Below are 26,915 nucleotides of genomic sequence, written 5' to 3'. Positions count from 1 at the left end.
TTGATCGCCAGAGGGAGTTGTTCCAACAGGATGCATGTCAGGCCCGACACAGCACGTCACACTAAAGACTTCCTCCAGAACCACAACCTCATTGTGCTCCCCTGGCCCTCAAGATCACCGGACTTAAACCCGATCGAACATCTGTGGGATGCCCTGGACAGACGGGTGCGACGCCGTGACCCCCAGCCCCAGACACTTCAGCAACTCTCACAAACACAACAGGCAGAGTGGGCTGCGATTAGGCAACACGAGATTCTGAGACGTATTCGTTCGATGTCGATGCCGTGCATTTCTGAATGCCTACAGTGGTTACACTAGGTATTGACTTCGGCGCCACCACACGTCTCCATGTGACACTCAAACTGACTTTCTTCGAGTTGCTGCCAAAGACGGATAAGCCTGCATTTCCAGTTTGCGATTTCGCTTTATTTCCTTGATTCATAAAACCTACAAGATGTTTCAAAATAAACACAAACATACAGTTGAAATTACTATAAGCGTTTCTTTTGGGGAAGAGTATATTACTTAAATAATGTCCGTGCGGCATAAAACATTAAACGCATACACAGCTTTGCAGTTTAGTTTAACTGTATATGAAAATATCATAATAACGCGACCTGGTCCCGACGCCCCTTGTCTGTGCTCTGCACTACCGGCTGTAATTACAGAGCCTAGGTCGTTTCTGAGTTTGGCCACTTGTCTCGGCTTGAACCTCTACCTGCAGCGGAGCACGTGCTCAATGGGATGTCGAGATGTCCTTGGAAGATGTAAAGAAGCCTAGAGGATGCAGTCACGACCTGCATCACGCTTTAACCACTTGGCTACCCCGTCTCCCTATACACGTTACAGATGAACTATTAGCAGCATGGCGGCCACTGGCATTGATTATAATGGAATTTGCGAGAGAGTCAACATTGAAATACTGATTGCCACGCAACAGCTTTGATGTCTACTATTGCTCTACTACACTAAATCAGAATGATTTGCTCGCTGAGCCTGTTGCGAGTGTAAAGGTTATACAACACCAAATGTTTTCCCATAGACTTCAAAGGTAACGTTATGATTAAAAACAACAAAACAGAATGTTATTTACGTATTGGTGTTTGCTAAATATATAGTGTATCGCTGTAAGTCACTGAAAGTGATTGTAATGTTGACACTTTCATAAAAGATCTAAAATCACGTTAGAAAATACTGAAACACACTAGAAAAAAAGTGAGAAAGTGAAATCTTTATTTGCATTGCGTTTAACACTTATGACCAATAATCTTTTTAACTCCAACATCCCTGTATGTCATTCATGTGACTGCAGGGAAAGTAACATAGTGAAATTATATTGCTAATATATGATGAAAAATAATTATAAAACCTGATGGTTTTTAGAAACTGTTACACGTAGAGACCTTTACTATGATTATAGCTGAGATTCGAAACACGGACCTTCTGACCCTAAGTCAGACGCCTAGTCCACATGACCATTGATTGAAACAAGAGATTTGACGTACAGCTACTTTAAACATTGTAAGTTGCATTTGCAATAAGTAGTTACAGCATCAACCCTACTGTACATCTTATTTCTGATTTACGTCATCATCCTCGTGCAGATGACGTGTAGATGACATAATCAGAAATACGATATACAATAAGGTTTGTGATTCACCTATTTATAGGAAATAGTGAAACATGCTACAAACAAAGAATAACCAAATGATTGCAGCGAGCAGAACGATTGCTATATTCAACAGTTACGTGACGTTTACTTGTTTAAATGCCTGTTCTGAGTGACCTGCATGGATATCATGACTATGTGCACCCTCATAGAAAACATCCCAATAGTCGATGTACCAAACCCATATTGTTTTGAACTCGACAGGCTGTCATACAGTTATCGCCATACATCAGTATCATGCGAGCACAGTTCCGGTCAATTACTTGTTTAATTGGTCTTTTTTTTCACGATATTTGACAATAATAAAGAAAAACAAAAAAAAAGGTCTTCACGATACGTAATAAAGGAGAACAAATAAAAAAGGAAACCATATAAGAGTATTTAACTTTAACGGAGGGATTACACACGATCTGTATACCATTCAAAAGGAGTAGGGAATAATGGATTTACAAAATCGATAAATGATGCAGCCAGTGAGGAAACAGATGATTATGATAAATTAAGGGAAACTGTGACAATTAATTCCATTCCTTTGGAAATGTTCCATATGTAAGAATATATATTACTTTTTCCCTGCTCGCAAAACGGAATTTCCCCGGTTTTTAAATGGTAATCGCAAGTCCAAGTTTACTAACTTCTTTGAGTGGCACTATTTAGAAGTTGAAAAGTAACATATGGCAAGCTTTATGGATGAACAACTTCTTTTTTATTCTGGTGATGCGACGTTTCGTTACAGACTTTCGTATCTCTAATTGTGTCAAGCCATTAAATGTGCATAAATATCTATTTGTACTGCCCAGACCCCCTGCAGCCGCGTTATATAAAACACGATCGGCGACACATTGGTGAATAGCTAATTAATTTTGTCTCATTAATTTAACAAACGGCGAAGTAATTTGGTAAATACCTCTAAAACATATCCGTGTCGATAATTGTTCAGTAGCCAGCTATACCAGTCCCTTTTTTCTGTTTCGTAAGGTCTTAGTGGTAGCAATTAAACCCTTGCTTTTCACTTTCGTTCAAAATCTTAAATATCGATAACATGGATAAGGTTCTCGATCATAGCATGACCGTGTCGGTGCTCGCCGTATTTAAAAAATGGAAACACCTTGACAGCTTATCGAGAACCCGGAATTAAAGGGGCGTAATTTACTATCTTGGACTCTTTCGCCTTGAAGGTAAAGAAAGACAGGTTTGTACAAATTCATCATTTGAACTATTACGGATAGTGATCTTCAAAATTAATGCATATAAATATTATGCTATTGTTTCAGACGATTAATGGTTAACCTATAACAATAAGTACAGTCACGTTTTTTAATGTACACCTTGACTAATAATCGTTATATGATTGACAAAATAACAAAAATTCGTTTCATATTTCCTGCCTTCATTTTGGATACACATGTCATGGTGATGCCGTATTCGTGTTGTTATTGCAAATTTTCTGAAGAAAATTCCGACGTTTGAAAGGTATCTTACATCATAATTCAGTGTGTGTGAACAGAGGAAGGTTTGCAGGTTTCATTGCGGGTATTATATGTATATACATTTTATGGGCAATGATACACAGTGTTTGTTATAACGGAAGCGTCAGCCGTCGTGACCACTACCGGAGAGGTGGGAGTCAATATGTGCAAGTATATATACGAACAGGCACATATTGTGTATGACTGACAAGGATATCGCTAAACGATATTGTTTCCTGTTCACCCGACGGCGCAGGATCAAAATCAGATTTCTCATTTTCTTAAAGCTTCCATGGTTACAATAATAGAAGAATACTTCCAAATGACCAAACGTGTTTCGAGTAAACTGATTTGCATGTGGAAATGATCATGAAATTTTGGACAGAGTGACCTATGCTGTCCAAACGTGCAGGGTAATTTGTTTTGTTTATGATGTTGCTGTACACATATAAAGAAATCACTTTTCACTTATTTTCAGCCAAATGTGCATTATGAGCAATTTTGAATGAATGTGAAGGATGGCTAGCAGACAAGTCTTTCAGTTTCGTTTCTGCTCTGGTCATATGTGTATCATGTATTTAGGTTAAAACCAACATGGTCATGTGAACCCACTGTAGCATTGCTGGAATGCTGCTAACAATTGTGTAAAACTAAAGCTCACTCACTGTATTCAGCATGAAATCATAGCTCTTGAAATGTTTCACCCAATCGATACACCAACATTAATGAATATTTCCACCAGTTCACTCAGCTGTGGTTAGCATGTCATATCACTCTCTGGTTGACCGGGTATATACCTGCCAGCTGTTTACTATTACCTCTTGATTGATGTGCAGATACATCTGAAAGATGAGCGTATCTCCGGTGGTAAAAAAGAAGAGTAGTCTCCCATCCTTGTCTGCAATTGTATAGTGTGAATGGGAACTGGCATATGTTTGATTTTAAGGACCCATACGTTGCAAGGATTGGGAAAGGCAGGGGGTATGGGCCATTCTGTAAATTAGAATAAAAAATAGCCCATTTAAATCTTGTGTTTACTCTTGATACAAGGGGAGTGGCCCATTCTAAATTCCGAAAATAGCTGATAATACTGAAAATGGCCCTTTGTCAAAGTTCGATGTCCCAATCCATGACGTTGTATGTAGAAATGTTTATTCAGAGATTTACAGGACACGAATTCCACTGAAGTAAGTTATCACTGTGTTTGCTACAAGATGGGTTATGGTATCATTTGCAATTTAATTACAGTTATAATTTATGTGATGATCATGATACACAATATAATAACTGTGTTAACAATAATATTTAAGTATCTTTGACCCCCTTTTGTTGTCTAGGACCCTCAAAAATTAAGAGTATGACTGAGTCCCAGGGACTCTAAAGTACAGGACTAGATGTAAATCCCTGTTTATTTTTAATATTAAAACATCAAAAATATATCTTGTCTGGCAACATGAGGTTGTCACTGGTTGAAGTTTCATGCTAATACATGAGGAAGAATATAGAGTTGTAAACATTATTGAACGAGGATTTATGCCCTCTCATGTGTGTGCTGGATCAGATCCATCTTGTATCCATCATATCCATCTAACTGTGCACAGTGACAGATTGTTTACAGGTAAAATCATCATCATCATCATCATCATCATCATCAGTTTTGATATATTGTATCAACAGTGACAGAGCACCTTTTAAGGGTATGAAAGCTCTTGATTATGTATTAAATATAGTGGAGAATTTTGTCTCATTGTCTTTTGGGATGGAGAAGAGTGTTTTAGGGCACATGTGTCATATATATATTTCTCTCTGGAAGCCTTGTTTCAGATTTGAGTATTTATAATATTTAAAACAATATGACCGCCACTCAAACAGTTATATATACATTTGAAAAGGTTCAGTATTACATTAGAAGTAACTGTCTCAAACTAAAAACTTATGATCTCTATTAATATATGTATCAATTCATTTTACATAATGACTCTAAAATTTAGAAACGATATAATACTAGCTATCATGCCTTTTTTATTCACAGCATTATATTTGCATTTGGATGTGTTGAGAGGACGTAATCAATGTAATTACAGTCTAAAGAAATGTAGCCCCAGTATAAGTCATTACACTCTCACACAGGGTCTTATCTAAACTAGTAGGAGGTCACTCAAAGGTTATGACCGTCCAATCAAATGTGAGATGGCTAAATGGATTTAACAAATCAGACAATGCCTACTATACAGGTTTTGTGGGACTTGGGTTTTGGTTTCTGTTGACATGGGTGCCATTAGCTAATATTTCCACGAGCTGACATCCTTGAATATTGCCAAAAACACTGTTTTCAGCGACTGTTTATTCACTTTTGTGGCCCGCTCCATGTGCATCACCCAGAAGCGATTGTAGTGAAAATAGCATTCGGAATCATTCAGGTACAAAGTTTTGCATGGGTAAAAGTTCAAAACGTATGTGTGAATGCCCACTTTGGCAGTTTGGTAAGCTGTGCTCTGATACGTCATTCTCAAAGGTTACCTGACACGACCTACTAGGTTTTGTTAGACCCAGTGTAGGAGTGTAATGAATAACACTGGGGCTAAGTTTACTTAGACGGAATGTAAGCTCTGATACAGAAGCAGCATGTGTAGCCATGGTGACCATAGCTTCTGAATGTTGTTTACACCTTTCTGCCTTGTACTGAGTGAAATGTTTGCCTAGTTCTTTTTTTTTAGAGCCCTCTGGTACTTCAGGTATCCACCTGTCTCTGTATGTTTTGAAAGGTAACTAGTTAGTTTTATATTATTTTCTGTATTCTGTTCTAATGTCGGCTAACAGCAGTTAACTTTATTCTGAGGTCTGACTGGAGTGTTTAAAATATGTGGTATAACTGTGATTTATCAAGACCTACTTAGAGGCCAGTGTAACCATGGTAACAGGTGGACCTACTCCAGTGTGGAGGACATCAGATCTGCACTTTTTGCGTGTTGTAGAAGCAACTGTGGGGATGTTATCAGCATGCCAATGGATGAGAAGTTTATATTTATTTTATTCTGTCCTGACCTAGCGTTTTATGTTTCCAAGGTCTGCTATGACATTTTAGCCAGAAAGCGCCAGCTTTTATGTGCTTAATATCTTCATTCGCTTCTCACAGGTGTGTATTTATAATCTACATTTCATCATGAATGTAAGTTTGTGTATATATCTTAATTCTTCCGTAAATCACTGAGTGATGTCATTGTTATTCTGTATATAGTTTAATTGTCTTTGTATGCCGCAAGTGAGACAGTAATAAAAAAATTGTCTGCACTATGCAAAGTAGCTGTGAGCAGTTGAAGGGGCAGTCATATCAAAATTACACCATGGTTCTCAAAAACATTGACAGGGCGGTGAGGTAGCAATATGGTCAAAGTGTTCGCTTATCATGCTGAATGTCAGGGTGGGACTCTTCAGTAACTGCAATGTGTGAAGCTCATTTCTGGTGTCCCCCACTGTGATATTGCCGGAACATTGCTAAAAGTGGAATAAACCAAATTCACTCAGTCATGTTCAGTTGAGCTGGCACTATGAAACTGGATATCAGGGCTAGTATAAGCAGCCCAACACACACATGTATATATCTGTAGCAGGGCAGTAGACATGAATGCCACATTAAATCTCCCTTGATGAACATGTAACATCTGTCTCGCATCATAATGTATGATTCATGTTACCTGACTAATGTTGTTCTGCTCACAGCTTGCAAATGACATGTACATATATCACTACATTACCTTCATCATACCATCCTCTCTTTCTCCATGCAGCTTCATTATTGGAGTGTTGAGGCTTGCAGTCTAAAGCAGTTAGGCAGAGTTACAGTGATGTATTTGTGTTTCCTGTGGCTTTCATCGAAGCAGTGTTTTTAATGTTATTCCTCCTTTACATTGGGGGTGATGAGGTTGTCTGTCCTGTGGTTTAAGCGTTTGCTTGACATGACAAGGCCAGGCTTGTATTCCCATATGGGTACAATATGTAAAGCCCATTTCTGCTGTGATATTGCTTGAATATTGCTAAAAGTGACGAGAAAGTTAGTTAAACTAAACTTGTTCACAAACTCGCTCCTCTCCTTACTTGTGATGATGGTAATGGTGATTCTTCCTCAGTTCCACACATGAGATGATGGTAATGTTAGGCTATACCTCTTCTCCATACATGTGAGTGAGTGAGTGAGTTTAGTTTTATACCGCACTCTGCAATATTCCAACCATATGGCGGCAGTCTGTACATAATCGAACCTGGACCAGACAATCTAGTAATCAACAACATGAGCATGGATCTGCACCATTGGGAACTGATGACATATGTCAACCTGACCACCCGGTCCCCTTAGTCGCCTCTTATGACAAGCCTAGTTGCCTTTTATGGCAAGCATGGGTTGCTGAAGGCCTATTTTACCCTGGGACCTTCACTGGTCTCTCCATACATTCATATTTGTTGCCAAATACTACATGATTTTCAATATCTCTTTGGTCAAAATGAATATTTCGCTTGGTATGATTATTGGAGCACAATGTTTATGCACTATAACATGATAGTTTATCCCAAGTGAAAATTACTATGACTACAACATGTTAAATTACTCCTCTTCTCATATGATGATGAAGGTGATGTTGATACCCAGTTTCATGTGTGTGCTTAAGTTAAAAAGAAAATGTTTCCGATTTGATCATAATACTTGTGCATGGTGCATGCTTGTTAGTGTTTTTAAGCCCAAATATTTCTTTTGTCGATTTAACAACCATTATTTATCTATCTGTAATCTCCCAGACACCAGTATTCTGGGGGCTGTTTGGTTTTAAGAGTTATCAGCCCTGTGGTTTAGACCTCACCTGGGTCAAGTTTCATGTTCTCCCAGTACCCTGTGTTTACTGTGTGAGACAAATGTTAGCTATAACTTAGTATAAGTGTTTGAAATGAACTTTTTTAGCAAGTAGCAAGTACTTGCTACCTGGCTTAAAAATAGGTTGCAAAATCTCTTACCAAGTACATGTACCAGCAATTTTTCATTTTGCTGTTAATTCCTCCCTCCCACTCCCATAACTCTCTTTTGCCATGTGGAACTATATTAGGTCTCCTTGTACTTGCAGATGTTTTATTGTCCTTCCACAGGAAACGATGAATGTCCTTTATCAAACATCAAAAGCACTAATTTTACATTATGTGATTTCTTACTGAGTTGACTGGTTCTCTGCCCATTATTGTCGTTATTATTATTAGTGACCAACAAAGTTCCAATGAGCATTTTTGGGGAAAGTAAAGTACCAGTATTGGTAAGTTTATGAGTGAAAGAGGACAAGTGGAGATCTGTCCTTTGAAAATGTTGACTAATTCAGTAAGTGAGGAAGATAAGCAGTTTCACGAAACAATACCAAGCAGCAATTTGTTGCTGCTGTGTGTATTTTTCAGGCACCAAAATAAGATTTTGAACAGCAAATTTGCTACCTCAAAGTGTTAATTTTGAACCCTAGCAAGGGGCAGTGGTGTTCTGATTAATTGAAATGATGTCCACATGACCAAGCAGTCAGTCACATTTTCTCATAATCAAACACAAACAATTTTGAAAGCAATATTTTTACACATATGGTGATGGAATATATCTTAGAAGTTGTCAGGGCCTGAAAACAGGTATAATATTTAGAAAACTCACCTCAGCTTAAAACATGAATACTCAATTCAGACACAATATACTGACTTCTGGCTGACCATTCCTTGTTTAACCTTGTTTTAAAGTCAGAGACCAACAAGTACCATGTTTTAACATCTCTTGGTATGACAAGGCCAGGGATCGAACCAGCGACCTTCCACTCTCCAGGCGTACGCTGTAACCACTACACCACATAGCGAGCCCAGTATACTCAGATGTTCTTGGATACTCAGTAGTAGAATGAGTGTCGATAATGGCCCCGTCAGTCTTAGTATCAAGTATCTGGTATTACTGACAACTGGGTTTTGTTTCAGGTAGTGATGGATCATCCAGAAGATGTCTTTAGCTCATTCAACTGATTTTAATGCCCTTTGTTGCTGTGAGTACGAGAATGCAAGCGGTGAGAGGAGTCACATCTTGGCATGCTGCTGTGACTGTCAAGCACTGGATGAAGCGGCAGATAGGTGGGTGCAGTTACCTTGGTAACCTAGCACTGAAGTATCTTTGTAAAGTACAGTTAGTCTTCAGACAAACTGATATGTGGAGTTATCATGGTTATGTATCTGACCTATGTAAATACCCTTCTCAAAACCCTTGGTTGTCCAGAATATTTCTGGGTGATGTTGTAAACACAATAAACACTAAGAAAACCCCCATTTATGGATGTCAGTTTCTTTGTTGTGGATAACACGACCATTGGGAACATGTGCTTGCTCCTTCATCAGGTATAGTATGGCTCTTATTGGTGTTCTTGATCAGTCAAGGTGCCGTTGTGTCTTCAAACAAACAAGTACTGTGTATGTGATGAAGTATTATTACTCCACTAGTAGTTTAGGTAATCTGTCTTCAAAGTCAGTCTACACCAAATCCTCGTGAAAACTTTTAGATTTACAAAAACATTTATAATTTGAAAAATATTGATTTAGTCAGTGGTCCCTGTATTTACATTTTGACGTTCAGACTTTTATCTGATAGCTGTAAAAAGTTATGTCCTGCCCAAATGTTGTGATTGAATTTCCAGGATTTCACAAAATGTTAACTGGTCCTAGCAGTAACTAGTCCCAGTTACCATTCCCTTTTTGTATGTTCCAGATGCATAACGTGTCAACCAATACCCAACTCCACAATGCAGCAGATCATTTCAATGTTTGCTGACAGGTGTCGTTTCCCGTGGTGCTCTGGAAAGGGTGCGGTAAAGATCCGCATGGACACCATTACCCCCATTGTTATGGTACCTGTGTGTCTTCTCATCGGGACGATCAGCTTCTTTGCCACAGTGATGATGCTAATGTTCATGCCAGTGTTTATACTGACGTTTTACGTCATATGGAAACGGACGGGGAATCATCAAACACAGTTCTTCTTTCTCTGGGGTTGTACATCTGTTGTGTTCTGTGTCCTCATCTTCATTGCCTGTGTGATTCCATTCCGAGAGATTCTGCTCTGGGAGATTCTCCTCCTGTCGACGTCGGTTGTGTTGATGTTTTATTACCTGAGTAAAGTTAGACAGAATCCTGGGCGACTTAAAACACAGCTTCGCAGACATAGGGAGGTGAAGACAAAGTATCTCCCGAATGGTGATAGTAAACGGGAAAATGGGGATGTTGAAATAAAAATGAATGGTAATGGACAAAATGTGTATAATGAGATACCAAATCTGACATCTGCTGTCGTTGAGGACTCTGGTCTTTTGGCTGAGCAAGTCACATGGGTGGATTCTCGACCAATCAAAGGTGAGAAGTTATGTTATGAGGGTTAGTAGAAAATTTAAGCGCAATCCACAATCAGTGTTGACATTGATTCAAAATAGGTTTTGGGTTGGTTGCTTGTTGTTTAACACCACACTCAGCAATATTCAAACTATATGTCAGCGTTTTGTAAATAATAAAGTTTTGACCAGACAGTGTGGTGATCAACAGCATGAGCATCTATCTATGCAACTGAGAGACAATGAGTGACATGTGTCAACGAAGTGAGCGAGGCTACCCACCCAATCCTGTTAGTCACCTCTTACGACATGCATACTGAAGATCAAATCTAACCTACAGTCTTAGTAAACTTATTATTCATCACTGCTGTACATTGATTATGGCTAAGGTTAATAATTTGCCATGACAAAAAGATATTAGAAATCCCCTCACAACCAGCAAAAATATAACACTGAGAAGTCTTTAATTTTCAATAATATGTATTCAGCAAACAACAGCAAGATACATAGGTAAACAGTAGAGGTTTCATGTACAATGCAAACTAGTCAAATCTAAAGTAATGGGGCACAAATATAATGTCAACTCACCAAAGAGAGTGAGAAACAGTTATGCAGAATGTAACACAGCGAGCGGTCAGGCAGCAGTTATGTAGGTCAAGCATTGACGAAGGCAGGCAGTTTAATGTAGCTGTTATATATACAGTCACTGATTCATGAATATTCGAGCACATATGACCATCGCTATAAACATAGAAGCTTCTGGTAGTCTCCCGGAAGTACGTGCAACTAATCAAAACACATTTTCAAAGGGAGGTATCTCTAAAGCGCTACCTCAAAGCCTGCTGCCAAAGTACGAAAAGTACTGAACATTTATGAAATGTTATGTGACCCATAACAACAATCACTCACAAGTCTAATTATCACTTAATCAATAATACAGTTTACAGAAAATACACTCTTGTAACATTCCACAATGCCTTTTTCAAAGTGTCAAACGCAAAAAATGATATATTTGGGATTACACTGTCTTAGTAAACTACAGATTCTTGTACCTTTGTTGATGATCACATCCTGATCCCATTGGATCTTGGTAATGTTGACCTCTGAATTGTCAGAACTTGTTTTTGATTATATACAGGCCACAGTTATATATCTGGAATAGTATTAGGTGTGATGTTGATAACATACAAACTATTAGCGTCCTGTGACTTGAAGTGTTTGTGTTCCAGAGGGTCGCCTGCAGATGCAGTGCAATGACTGCAACACCCACCGACCTGCACGCTCAGGCCATTGTACTGTGTGCAAATCCTGCATCTCTGTCCGTGATCACCACTGTGTCTGGTATGTTGGATGTCAGTAGAGCACTTGTTAGTTATAGTGGACTTTTCCCAGCACACATGCTTGTGAGAGCTCTCCCCATCAGTGAAAAAATGGTCCCCAGTAATCTTTGCTCAACAGTCTTTGTTGACATGTGTCTTTCTGTTTTACAGGGTTGATAACTGTATAGGGGCCAACAATCATCGGTCATTTTTGGCGGCAATGTTATTGTTCATATTCTGTGGTTGCTATGGTTCCCATTTGACCCTGACAACGGTGTGCACCCCAGAGATGTACCTGGACTGGTTCCTGCTGCCCAGTGACTGCCGGTTCCTCTACGGAGACATTCAGTAAGTGGGAGTTGCTATGGTTATCACAGTTCTGGATTTTGGGGTCCCAGGCTTACTATGTAGGGTCTTAATGCACCTCACATGCACACTGGGCCCTGATAATGTGAATCTGATCAAATGCACTGTTAAATGAGATTTTAATTACATGGGCTTGGATTGTGTGCATTTAAATATTTCAGTAGTGTACAGAAATTCTGATAAAGACAGACCTAAAGATTTAGGTAGACGGTGCATGTATAGAAAGAAGCTCAGGTAGAGTTATTTTTTAGTTGTTAGTTGTTTAGCACCTGTCAATCTTAAATGATTTAAGAGGTCTTGTGTTTAGTATCTAGATATTGGTAGAAGGCTTCAAGTCACTGGCTATGTTGTTTTTGGTAGATGTGCCCATAACGATCAGGGTTAGAACTCATCTTCAGTAATCCATGTTTGTCATAAGAGGGATCGGGTGGTCAGACTTACTAACTTGGTTGACATATGCCATTGTATCCCAGTTGCATAGATCAATACTCATCACTGGATTGTCTGGTACAGACTCAAGTATTTACACACAGATGCCATGTGGCTTGAATATTGCAGAGTGTGGCATAATACTAAACTCACACTGATTCACTCATGGTACTTTTTCTGAAACATGACATGAACCGCAGTGTAGCAAAGATTTTTATGGTGAGGGATGACTGTATGTTCAATATTTTCCCCTACAGGACAGCACTGTGCTTCGTAAGCGTCTGCTACACAATCATGAGCACGATCATCATGATGGTGGGCTTGTTCCATCAGGTCATCCTCATCAGCCAAAACTTGACCTCCCAGGAGCTTCACCAGGCTGCCACCAGGGGGATGACACGAATGGGTGTGTTTGCCGTCAATAACGTCAACAACCACGGCTTCATTCGCAACTGGGTAGAGTTCCTTCTGTCGCACGGCCGGAAAGCTTCTCCCGCCATCCCATCATAACATAGTGCCGTGCCACAAACACACGTGGAGTTTTTTCGAAGCATATTTATTATTTTATTCAGGTCAGTTTTGCATAAGAGGTTTAAATTTTCTGAGGTAGCATTTTATTGTACAGTGACTGTAGTTTTATATAACAAATACTGCTCAATGCCAAGTCACAGGAGTTATTTTGTTCCGGAGAAGATCAAAATGAATCAGTTAGAATATTTGGTATTTGTATGATGCAAATTTGTATAATGCTATGATGTATATTTATGCTTGTTGATGTGAATGTCAAGGAAGGGGAGAGAGTATGATATTTTATATTGTGGGAGGGTACCTTCCAACTGTGTATATATACAATTTATTCCATCATGTATATGTTCTCAGAATAGTAACGGAGGTTTCGGTGCCATTATCAGTTCTTCATGGGTTTACATGCACTCTTCTATTCCATCAAAACATTAACATGATGAACTCTGAGTGAAAATTATTTTTCAGCAAGCACTCCCCATAAGAGCCGACTAACAGGATCAGGTGGTCAGACCCACTGACTTGTTCACCCATGTCAATGTATCTCTTCTGCATAGACCAATGCTTGTGGTATTGATCACTGGATTGTTAGGTCTAGACTTGATTATGTAGATTATGTAGATTATAGGTGTAATATTTCCGAGTTTGGTGTTAACATACAAACTGAGTAAACAAAATGATGCTGGATTTAAAAATTTGTAAGGAACACAGTTATGCATTATGAAAAGGAAACAATGCATAATAATCAGTTACACTATTAACTTTTTTGAATGGCGGTGGTTATTTGCATCAAAGTATGTGCGAAGTAGTATGTGTGAATTCACAGCATTTCTGGACCCCTGTCTCAGCTGTCGTCATGACATATCAGAGCTTGATTTCACTGTGTAAAACACAGTGAGTAGACCTAAACTATATCAGCTGTGAAAATATTTTGGTTTTGTACCACAGGAAAATTTTGTGACCTAGATAATATTCCAGTCTAGAATAAATGGAGAGTGTGTGAGTGAGGGAGTACAGAATTATGTTGCTTTAGCAATACCATGGCAGGGGACACCAGAAATGGGCTTCACATATTTGGGGATTCCATGTGGGAATCTAGCGTGGGTCTTTCGCGTGATTAATCTCATACCCATGTCACATATATGTGTGATTGTCTGGAGCAGACAATCCAATGATCAAGAGAATGATTATGCTGGTTTACTACAAGTTAATACATTCAGGCATTGCAGATGCCAAGATATATGCACATGATTAAGCTAAATGGCTTGTGTACATTATTTTTGCCTATGTCAGATGATACTTTTGTCTTCTTGAATTAGATCCACTTTTGTTGTACACGACTTGATTAGTCGGAAGTAAAGGTAGGCTTTTCCTTGCAAGTCCATTTAAAAATGTTGTTTGCATTTTTCTTGATCTTCTCTAAAGCTGTTCTGAAATTATTACTTCAGTTGTTAGTATTACCACAAGTTACCAACATTCCATCTTTGTCTGTTCTCAGGTGTAGCTTCAGTCAGTGAGGGGGCTGTGAGGCTTCCTAGTGGTATATGAGTTTGCTCGCTATGCTAAAGGCGCAGGTTCGATTCCCCACATAGGTACAATGTGTGCTGCCCATTCCTGGTGTCCACTCCACGATATTGCTGTAATGTTGCTGTAAGGTGCTTGAAGCCCCTCACTCACTGAAGTCAATGACTTACTGACTCAACAAGGATGTCAGATTTGTGTTTTGTGTAAATGTGATGTGGTTCCTAATATGCATAGGTTTTAAACCTTTGTTTACCCCTCTGAAGCAACTAATTTCGTAAACAGATATATATGACAAAAATGCCTACTATCTTTTGACATAGGGAACTGTAGTCAGATTTGTGACATAATGAACATGTTAAAGTGTCAACAACATCAACCACTTAAGGACAGACATAGGGACAAGCCATCTTCCATTTCATTGTTGCAGTCCATATTTTGCTAATACCAAACAGTGACTGTTTTGTCATGATGTTTAATCAAAAATATATATATATATGTCTTTATTGAGATTTTATCATTATGATGATAGACCATAGTTAAAATTTTTGTAAAGATTTTGTAATTGATATGTTGATATGTTTCATAAAAATGTTATGGTAATACAAGATCAATCTTAAATGATGGTAGTCTTTTAGTAGGCACCGTCAGGATATTCAATCACAAATGTCTTGACATTTATTCATTGTTGATTGCACTCCAAAATTACTCTGATGCAGACAAAGTCATTTGTTGTTCTGCTTGTTTTGTTCCATGAAATTTTCATTGCTATTTCTGTGAGCTGTTCTGTTTCAGATTGAAAATACATATCATTAGCTTTGTCACTTAACACTGCTTTATGCCACAGTATATAGGGCCTGTAACTTCTGATACTAAGCTGGGCCCCGTCTCACTAAGTTGTCATAGCACCATGACTATCGTAAGTCAGTGTTACAGTATAGGAGGTAGGAATGAAAAGATAAAAGAGCTTTGTGAAATGGGTTCCTGGTTTCCCTCTGTCTTTGCACACGCCAACTTGCAATATAGGTTACTTCCAGTACTAGATTTCTGGTGACAAACATATTTTCAAGAACCAGTTGTAGTTCCGAACTGCCTGACCACCAAATATAACATTACTAGTCCAGACCTAGTGTACAACCAGGCTTGGCTGTCACAGCTGTTGACATTAGTAGCATTTGGCTAATTTGGGGATAGTTAGGTCAGTAATTTGTTCTTCCCTGTCAGCTGACAATCACGAGACCATTCGAAAACACGTGAAACGTTTTTTGTCACCATAAGAACTAAGGTCTCACGAAGTGCCATGCCAGGTCCCATTTATTTGATTTCCTATAGCTAAGTGATGTAAGACAAGGTGTAATATGGCATTTGTACATTAGAATCTGTGATTTGATATGACACATTGGTAAGATGACGCATACAGTGCACGTCGTTAAATAAAGGGCTGGTGGGGGTGGCCTAATAGTTAAAGCGTTTCATCATCACACTAAAGCCTGGTTCAATTCCCCATATGGGCACAATGTGTGGAGCCCATTTCTGGTTTCTCCCACCGTGGTATTGCCGGAATATTACCAAAAAAAGCATAAAACTTAACCCATTCACCCACTGGTATTTGTAGTGGTTCACTCACCACAGTTTGTTGTGAAGAGTTATGTCCCTTAGATGCCAAGTGCTACTTTGCTGTCATGTCTTTGCAAGAGAAAGATAATATATTAGTAGTCCCATCTTGGTCTTGCTTTAAGCCATTATTGTCTTGGAAAGGACAAACAAATGCCTTGAATTTTTATGAATAACTTAAAGCAGAAAGTAAGAGAAGGAAAAGCACATTCCTCCTTGCTTAGTGGAAATTTGTGTTACCATGGTTACGGTAGTGGAAGTATGATTATCTTACAATTTAGATCTCTTCAGGGACCTTCTTGGAGACTAACCGCCATCTCTTAGTTAGCATCAAATGTTGGTAAAAGTTGTATTTATAAATTTCCATTGGACAGCTGATGATGATAACATGGAAGTCCTATTCTTCTTATTACTATGCTGACATTCATATAGTGCCAATATCCAACTCAGTTCACCTGCTCAATGGTGCTTTGTTTTCCCCTTGATCACAGGATGCTAACTCCCTGGGAATCATGCAACATTTGCAGCCACTAGGCACAGCTAGTGAATGTGGCTTTCCCATCAATAAGAGGTGCCCATTCACAGCTGGGTGGACTGGAGTACTTTGTGCAAGTTTACTGCACGTTGCTGTACCTGCACTTTGATATGTATGTATATGACAGAAGTTGACATTCATAAATTTAGCAACATTTAAGTGCAGATTGTTAAGCAAGCTGATCATTAACTTATTCAATAGTCAGCTCATCCCTTGGTTGTAGTCATTTTAACTTTAGTAAGTGTATATATCACTTTTGACTGGCATGGACCTGTGAAGATGTGGGGTAGAATAGGTCTTCAGCAACCCATGCTCACCATAAAGGCGACTATGCGTGTCATAAGAGGTGACTAACAGATGATCAGCCTCACTGACACGACACATGCCATCAGTTCAGAATTGTGCAGATCCATGTTCATGCTTTTGATCATTGGATTATCTAGTCCAGACTCAAGCATTTACAGACTGCCACAATATAGCTGGAATATTGCTGAATATGTTGTAAAACTAAACTCACGGTTACCTGTAAGTGGCACGGTTACCTGTAAGTGGCACGGTTACCTGTAAGTGGCACGGTTACCTGTAAGTAGCACGGTTACCTGTAAGTAGCACGGTTACCTGTAAGTAGCATGGTTACCTGTAATTATTTCATTTGTATCCTTTTTTCTGTGAGATACAAGTAGTCAATATGACGAACATTTTAATTATTATTAGCAATATTAAACAGAATGTTGTCTGATTGAGATTCATTGACTTTGATAATCCTTCAAAGGTTAATGAAATGTGAGGGTTCTCGGGTGTAAACATACACTCATTGTTTAGAATGGGATTGGGAAGTTATTCAGAGGCCAGTTAGACTGTCACTCCTTCAGGAACTGAAGTTTTCTTGTTTTTTAACAACATGCTTTTTTTAAGACAGGAACTTCAAAGTATTAAATGGCCTTTCTGATAAAAGAAGAATAAATTCACAAAATGTGTGACATCACACAATGAAATGTCTGACCTCCCAACGTCCTGTGCGGTAGCCTCGTGGTCTAACCACTGGTTGGTAATGCCGAAGGCTCGGGTTCAATTCCCAGTATGGTTAAAATGTTCAAAGACCATTTCTAATGTCCCCCACCGTGATATTGCTGGAATATTGCTAAAAGCATACTCACTCTTTCTGACCAGTCAGGAAAGGGAGAGAAAAAAGAGAGATCAGAGTTCTTTTCAAATGTCTCCTGAGAACCATAAATTTCAAGCCTAACATTGTTGCCAGTTACTGTGTATATATCCTGAGAAGAGTATATTTACCATTCTACCTATGTCTAATCATCTGTGTCAGTGTCTGTAACCTCTGTATGTTTAATCTGCTCATAATATGTATATTTCAAATAAATATCTTTTCTAAGGTCGTTTTCAAACAACTGTGGTATATTTGTGTTATTGTTTTTCCTGCTCCTATTCAGGACATCAGGGCCATGCAGGTGAATTGTGAAGTATGAGAGAAAACACTCCTTTGAGGTTTTGGTAGACAATGTAAAACCGGAGGGGGAGGGAAATATTGATCCCAATGGTTTTACATTGTCTATCAAAATCGAGAAGTATTTTCTCTAACATATATATACCTTCAAGGAAGGGTACTGACACTGTAGATGATCATTTAATGAAGCTACATAACAATAACTGAAGTGTGCGTAAACTTAATTTAATGAAAGTGACTACAAAAAGATAATTTAACCACCTTACGTTCGTAGGCCTGGTGGCCGCGCAGTAGAGCATCTGACGACTACTGATATGAAATATGTGATTCTAATCTTGCTTTGTGGGAAACGTTTGTATTGTGAGTTCATCTTGAACTACATTTTTTAATTGATTTCAAACACTTGCGTATCATTTGAATGTTGATGTTCGAATAAAGTTAGGAAAAGTAAGACATATGAAGTGGTCTTACTAACGAAAAGTGAAACCTGGGAAAAGGTTTTTCCAGTGAAAAGTAAAACCTGTCCCTCCATACAAAAACCTCAAATGCAGTTATTCTGGGAAAACAAGAGATGACCTAATATATAGTGAGAGGCACACTTTAGGTTCATATAAGAAAGGAACAGTTTAAAGACCATGGGTTAACAGAAGTCATACGGTTGGGTTGACGTAAACTGTATTCTGCCAATGTTGTATTTTCCTCTCATGCACATCCTCACTGACATGTACCCATGCTAAGCTCCCTCTTTTATTCTGCATGTAATGTTTTTTTATTGACAACCCTCTTCCTCCACGGTGCAGGCTCTTCCTCTGTTTAAAGACCCCCTCCCCTTTATTTCAACTCTTCCTCTGTTCTCCCACCTGTATTGCAACCTCCTCTGTGATCCATGGTTTGTTCAGTCATGTACCCTTTTCTTTTGTGATAACCCTCTTCTATGATGATCCAACCTATTCCGATTTGATGCACCCTTTTACTCTGCCCTCATTCTCTTCCCACAGAGGTTACTCCTGTCATATCTTCCTAAATAATGTAACATTACATGAGAAGGTATGACAGGAGTAACCTCTGTGGGAAGAGAATGTTCTTCCCTGTGATTAATCGTTTATTCTGTTTCTTCCCTTTCCTGTTATGACAACACTCTTCATCTATAATGCATGCACTTGTTTTGTGTATCACACCATAATTCAACCTCATCTGTATGCCATCCTCCTGTGTATGACACTCGTTCCTCTTTTGTGATTCCGCCTCTTCTTTGATTCATCATTTAATCAGCATGTACCCTTTCTTTTGTGACATCCCTCTTCCTCTGATGCATACATTTTCTCTGTTCACCTCCCTGTATTTCAACGTCAGTGCAACTCCCTGTATTTCAACGTCTTTCTCTGTTCACCTCCCTGTATTCCAACCTCTTCCTCTGTTCTATTCCCTGTAATAGAACCTCTTCCTTCGTTCACCTCCCTGTATGTCAACCTCTGTCAATCCGCTGGACTCCATGCACTTCGTCCAATCAGACGTCCCGTACTCACTGATAGACACAAGGCTCAACGTTTGGCGTGGTGTAATCAACGGTAAAACCATAATCTGATGACATGGCGGAGGATCCGTTTTCTTCTTCGAGTTACTGGTGGCCGTTGGCGAGTTTGGACAAGGAGTAATGAGGCTTATCAACAGTGGATTATCCATGCAGCTGAACCCTTTGGTGGTTACTCTGTAAAGGTGTAGGGGGTATCTCCTATGGCTGGAAGCTGAATCTTATCACAATTCAAGGGACACTCGATGGTCAAGATACCAACAGGAAGCTGCTATTGTCCCTCATTTCGATAACCGCACCCCCCTCGCCAGTCGGCCAGTATTTATGGACGATAATGCTAGGCCCCATCGTTCCAGAGCTGTTATCGCATACTTGCAGAACAACGCAGTTGACAGATTACGTTGGCTTGCGAGAAGCCCTGATCACAACCCAATTGAGCATTTATGGGACCATCTGCGGTGTCAAGTTCAAGTAACGGATCCACCTGTTCAAAACCTACAGGAATTAGCCCAGGCTCTTCATGAGGAATGGCAGAGGATTCCAATAATGCGCATTTTGGCGTTTGATTTCCAGCATGAGAAGGGTTGTTATCCGTGTGAGGGGAGGGTACACCAAATACTGATGTCACCATTACCGTTGGCTTAGGATTGAACAGCGAATTTTTTTTTTTTGAGAACTTTGTGTACGTTGGACCACAGACCTTTTCTGTGTAACCATTGTTTTGGACATGATTATTGATAACGTATTAGTGCCCCCATATGACCGTCAATAAATTACAATCGAAAGTAGCAGCAGTGTTGGTAGTTGATGGATTGACACTTTAGATGGTTCATTTAACGAAGTTATACCCATGTGTTTCGTTTCCATATCGTGAATGACCAGTGTTCACCTCCCTGTATGTCAACCTCTGTCAATCCGCTGGACTCCGTGCATGTCGTCCAATCAGACGTCCTTTACTCACTCAACGTTTGGCGTGGTGTGATCAAAGGCAAAACCACAATCTCCTCACTTTGCCACCATCTATTGTTTTCAATGCAGTCGAGCGTGTTGATTGGGGGAACAATAGGACACACTGTGGGTCGTCTCAAAATTTTATTCCCTCACTGCCACCAGTTTTGCCGTGAGTTTGTCGATCTTGGTCCAATCGTGTAAATCAGGCAATGAAAAAGTACAGAAATCCATCTCATAAATTCATTTTCACAACAAACAATTCACAGACATATTCTACATGATATAGTTCTTTGTTTAGCGCTAATAGTCATGACAATAAATACATTTAAAAAATGTATTTGCTTTCTTTTAACAAGAAATTTAGCATTAATACAATTAACAGACATATGTATTGTACCTATCACAAAGCACTTTCATTGTTTTGAACTAATCGTCATGAGTCAGTTTAACACATTTGCCTCACAGGCCAATAAGATGGGACACTGAGTCTGGAGTTTTCGCACCCGATACAAGAGAGTCTTTCTCCCGCTAGTTTTCGGTACTTTTTCTTTCTTGAGGGCTGGCGACCAACGGATACAAGCTGGCTGATGACAATTTCGGTTTGTTGTTGTTCTCTCTGGATGATGCTGATGAATTTGTACAAGTTGGGATGTACATTATGCATATTCCGCTGGAAGTCACGTGACCTTTCCGCTCGTGACGTCAAATGTGACTAGCTTCCAAAAGACCAAGCGCTCCAGTAATACAGGTCGTGTTGTTTCTGTCGTTTTAGCAAATGGTACGACAGTTTATTCAGTTGCCTGGGGATGCATGGAATCATCGAACAATGAAAAGGGCCACCATTTCATCTGTTTTCCAAATATAAAGACAGATTTAGGCAAGAGAAATATTCCTACCATTCCGAGTCAGGAGCTCACGTTTCTACTCAAAGGTGTATTATAAAGTTTGGGTTTGAAATATTAAGAATTGAATTACACCGCCTTCCTCACTAGTGTTATCTATTCCTATAAAAGCTTGATGAAAATGGTAAGCATACATGGGTTTCGAATATCCGCCACATATTTTTCACAACTGGTGTTTCATATGTTTGGATAGTGCAAGATGCAGGAAAACTACAGATGTGTAACAGCACTTTTGCATGAAGAATCCGTGGTATATATTCCCAGATTTGGCATGACTCTCTTTGTACATCCACAATTTTAAGGAATTACTCGACTTTAGAATTACAACCTGAAATAAAACCTTACAGTACTAAGTGATAACACCTTGATTCGTGCATTCTGTAAAATTACCTATTGCATTGCATTAGTCAAAGTTAATTTATTAAGAACATTGTACCAATGAAATATTCCTGCATGCACTATATATTTATGTTGTAATAATCTAGGAATTCTCGATGATGAGTACCATGTATTATTTGTATGTGATAGGTATGCGCATCTCGGAACAAAATAATTACATAGTATCAATTTCAAAAGTCTGTTCTCGGTACATAAAATACCCAAACCATAACTTCTATCACTATTTTTCATGAAACATGTGTTTTCCTTTTCATGAAGATGTACATATGTTCTTCCTGTCACGTGTTATGGCTGTGTCGTCACAATCAATGTACTTTGGGTCACATGGTCAAACTACGGAATAAATTAATTGAATTGAATTAAACTGGGGCCTCCGTTTCGATGGATTCTTCCTCTTCATCTTCACTGGAAGTTTTTGCTGCACGATGTAAATCAGCTGGTATTGGGTACACAACCAAAGAGGATGCCACCGGCTATAGTCACATTTGACGTCATGTCACGTGACACCGCCTCTGCTCATTAACTGTCGGGTGTTTCCGTAATAAGCGGAAATCCGAGGTCGTTTTTCACGGTTTTATTGCGATTTTACAAACCTTTTGAGACATTTTGATACGGAAAGTGATCTTTAGGATGCTCTTTTCCATGTATCAAAAATAGTTTTACGTTGGTATTCTCGTTTAACGTCCGCTTCCTCAACATCCCTAGAGAATTTGACACCGTGGGGCATGCAGGCATTCTCCATTAACTTTACAGTGTGGACATATACAACGCAATATGGTTATGCGATTGACACCGTGTTGCAGCCAACAACGAAATGGCTCCTACTATACAGAGGTGTGAGACAAGCCTAGTTCTGATGTCCCCCACCATGATATCGCTAGGATATTGCTAAAAGCGGCATAAAACCAAATTCACTCACCCAGTGACTGAGCTTTAGGCTATGACCTCACAAATACTGACGATGTGGGTAAACACTGCCTCCATGTATCACCCTACATAGTAGCAATAACTTCGAATGAGAAACAGATGGAACGTTTGCAAATTCATAATGGTCTCTCTGCACAAGTAGCCTTGCTCAGATTGTCAAGAACTGGAAACGTGAGCGAACGTTCTCCGGTTCATGTCACGTGATGTGGGTCAGTCATATATGCTGAAGTGTTGAGACATGGCAGTATAAACGCCACGACGTAGATTTAACTTGACTCTGAAAAAAAATACACAATGACACTTTCACACATGCAAGAAAAATCTGAGCATGTTGGACTAAAATGAAGACACATAGATAGGGTCAGACATGCAGCCAGACGGCTTTACCGGTTTGTTAGACACGTTAAAATTGAAAGATGATGTGTGCCTGTCTGAAAACCATAGATAATGAATATGACATGTGTTATGACTTAATTTGAATATAGGTGATCGTCTTCTAGTTTAATGCTCAAATAAATCATACGCGTTTCAGTCATAGCTACTGCCTACATATTACCCGATGAGTAACCGTCAACCTGAAAGAAATACGGAAATTGAAATTGCTGCTCATGCTATTCTAGCTGATTCAACTTTGATCCGCTAAGGATTATGTATCTGTACCATGTATTCATCTAACAGACAATGTGTGAAACATGTCATGTCCATCACGTAGTAGGATACTATGGACTGGATCCGTGAAGATCCGGGGTAGAATAGGCAACCCATGATTGTCACAAAATGGGACTATGCTTGTTATTAGGGGTGACTAACGGGATCGGGTGGTCAGGTACGCTGACTTGGTTGACACATGTCATCGGTTCCCAATTCCGCAGATCGATGATCATAATTTTGATCGCTGGATTGTCTGGTTCATACTCCGTTATTTACAGACTAGCTGGAATGTTGCTGAGTGCGGCGTAAAACTAAACTCACTCACCATGGACGATTTGTCGGTGGGACGTCGCCATGAATGTGCATGAGAAGGCTTCACAATGTTGAGCATGCTATATTTGAGATTACGATTCCTTAGTTATTGTGTCTTCAAGCCTTCACAAGTAAATTTTTATTTCTGAATCATTAGTCAGACCACCAAGTGACTTTTGTCTGGGTTTTAGTTTATTTATTTTTCGAATTCAGTTCAGAACTCAACACACAGACTGATTGTAGTTCTATGACATTATGTTCCCTTTTAATAATAATAAAAAAAATATCTCTGAGATTTAGAACAGGTGTGCTTAAGCTGTGGCTTACCATAAACACACTGGGATATGTACAGCAACCACGCCTCAAATGCAGACTCTCCAAATATACTGATACTTAATTTGATGACTCAAGGTTGAGTATTTATAAATATACATACAGAACTTAATTAAGCACCCCCTGATATATCTCACGATTGAATGAACCCAGATTTGTTTGGAGCATATCTAGGACATGATTTGTCGCCATGTACAACAAAGGGAACCTCCTGTACAGAGCCTGGCACAGTTGGAAGCTGCTTTACAAGAGGAATGGCGTATGATTGACCCTTAAGAGGATCGGGCGGCTGACAGGAGTATGAGGAGGAGAGTGCTGGCTGTCATACAGTCACAATGAGGTTATTCTCGGTATTGACCTTGAATCATGTAAGACACGTAAAATGGCGTTTTAAATGTTCACATTCAGCAGTAAATATTTAACATTAAGCATTCCAAGTCCATAATTGTACAGGTATGGTTTGGTAAAAGCATTGATTTTTGGGGATTTTTTTAAAGAAAATGAACAATTATCTTCATAAAATATCGTTTTTTACTAGGCAAAGGATTACACAGGTAAGACAAGGCAAACTCATGTTTTTCCATCGTGATCACCACGAGAATTTTTATGTCGAGGCTCAAACAAGGGTTGTGTATCTGAACCATGTATTCATCTTAACACAATGTGTGAAATATGACATGTCATGTGATAACACTATGGACCTGGAATACTTTGGGCGATTTATCGATCCGACTTCGCTCAATATGTGTCCGTTTCCGTCCCGTATGTGAAAGGATATTTGTCCACTTTGTTATCACTAGCATTGAGATACCCCAACACGTGTCCACAAAGTGGAAACAGTGACCAGCGTCGCAATAGAAGATGCTGTTTGCTCTTCCAGCAATATCACGGCGGTCGACGCCGGAAATGGACTTCACACTTTGTATGTATGTATGTATGTATGTATGTATGTATGTATGTATGTATGTATGTATGTATGTATGTATGTATGTATGTATGTATGTATGTATGTATGTATGTATGTATGTATGTATACATGTATACATGTATGTATGGATGGATGGATGGATGATGTATGTATGTATGTATGTATGTATGTATGTATGGATGGATGGATGCATGCATGCATGTATGTATGTATGTATGTATACATGTATGTATGTATGTATGTATACATGTATGTATGGATGTATGGATGTATGTATGTATGTATGTATGTATGTATGTATGTATGTATGTATGTATACATGTATGGATGTATACATGTATGTATGTATGTATGTATGTATGTATGTATGTATATATGTATGTATACATGTATGTATGTATACATGTATATATGTATGTATGTATGTATGTATGTATGTATGTATGTATGTATGTATGTATGTATGTATGTATGTATGTATGTATGTATGTGTATTATCTAATTATATGCATTTTGCGTAATATATTAGTAGGACTGTGGTGATTATAGGCTCGACAAATGCAACACTCTTCATTTGTAACGTGACAGGGTTTGGATCGTTCAAGTTGGCATCTTGTGGAAGATCAGGCCTTTACTTGTCTTGTCCTGCAAGTTCGTGACAAGTTCCAGTATTAGTGCAGAGGTTTATGTAGCAGTTATGCTTTTCCGTGGTAATTGCATGAACAACTGATAACTGGAATCAGTACTGCATATTCATTCAGAAAAAAACATGTTAAAGTATATGTACACCTTGTACACCAAAGTTCTTGGTGGGTTCGCCTAAGCAGCTCTTCCTGGGAGAAGTCCCATTCGCTGTATAAGACACGTGTGGAGGGGCAAGGACACAGAGATGTTGATGAGTCGTACCAGTCTGACTGTGCTAGGAACACCCGAACCCGCACTGATTTTTATTTTTAAAACAACAATAAATAATGCAGTTCACATACAGGCATAACTCAACAGAATATCGGTATAATGAAGTACAAAACCTTCAGTTCCCTGACGGAAGTGTCAGTGAAATTGTCAATCAACGTCACATTCAAAATGTCACAAACAACCAAAGAAAAAAACAAAAAAAAACCACACACACAAAACACATATGTATTCTCAACCTACAAAACTAACCTCAACTGACATCTGTTGAGAAAGACGCAAACTGATGATGTCTGAGTGCAGTACTTATATTGCAGATTAAATCGTTAGCACACATGCGATGCCATACCGACAAAAAGAATAGCAACAGGTGCTTTCAGAAGGAGACAACAAGCGGACATGCGATCTCCCAGTCAAAAGGCGCACCTGTCCAGGTGACCTTGGCATGAACACAACCTGCAAGCGATTGCTCCCTACATCCACACTTCCCCGCTATTTTGTCAACGTACAACATCTGATGAGGCCCCACTTTGTCATCGACACACAACTCGCCTTTGGACATTAGTCGTCACTTGTCCGACCCGTGCATTCTTGCTCAGATTCCTGCAACTCGCCTACAGATACAACATGTCTGTGCAGATATGCAGTGAGTGTCCCGTGTGAACGTCAATGGCTCGTAATCAGCGATCTTGGCTGCAGATGGACGGTGGGTGTAGCCTAGTGGTTAAAGCGTCCGCTTTTCACGTTTAAGACCCGGGTGAACCGGGTTCAATTCCCCACATGGGTA

At 39.2% G+C, this 26,915-nt stretch overlaps 1 protein-coding gene across 2 annotated transcripts; it reads left to right on the top strand.

Annotated features, from left to right (window-relative positions):
* The first annotated feature begins 3,068 nt into the window (after nucleotides 1-3,068).
* On the top strand, nucleotides 3,069-18,221 carry LOC137288790 (palmitoyltransferase ZDHHC23-like). 2 transcript variants are annotated; one of them, XM_067820812.1, is made up of 6 exons: nucleotides 3,069-3,142; nucleotides 9,121-9,270; nucleotides 9,899-10,539; nucleotides 11,744-11,855; nucleotides 12,005-12,181; nucleotides 12,886-18,221. In XM_067820812.1, exons 2-6 carry the CDS (start codon nucleotides 9,143-9,145, stop codon nucleotides 13,136-13,138), a joined length of 1,311 nt encoding a protein of 436 aa, XP_067676913.1. In that variant the 5' UTR covers nucleotides 3,069-3,142; nucleotides 9,121-9,142; the 3' UTR covers nucleotides 13,139-18,221. The 2 variants fall into 2 exon arrangements, with proteins under 2 accessions (XP_067676913.1, XP_067676914.1); XM_067820813.1 differs by lacking the exon at nucleotides 3,069-3,142 and adding an exon at nucleotides 5,833-5,903.
* The last annotated feature ends 8,694 nt before the right edge of the window (nucleotides 18,222-26,915 follow it).

The sequence above is a fragment of the Haliotis asinina genome, chromosome 1 (genome assembly GCF_037392515.1).
Source record: "Haliotis asinina isolate JCU_RB_2024 chromosome 1, JCU_Hal_asi_v2, whole genome shotgun sequence".
Classification (NCBI taxonomy): Eukaryota; Metazoa; Mollusca; class Gastropoda; order Lepetellida; family Haliotidae; genus Haliotis; species Haliotis asinina.
This window is presented reverse-complemented; position numbering and strand designations above follow the sequence as displayed.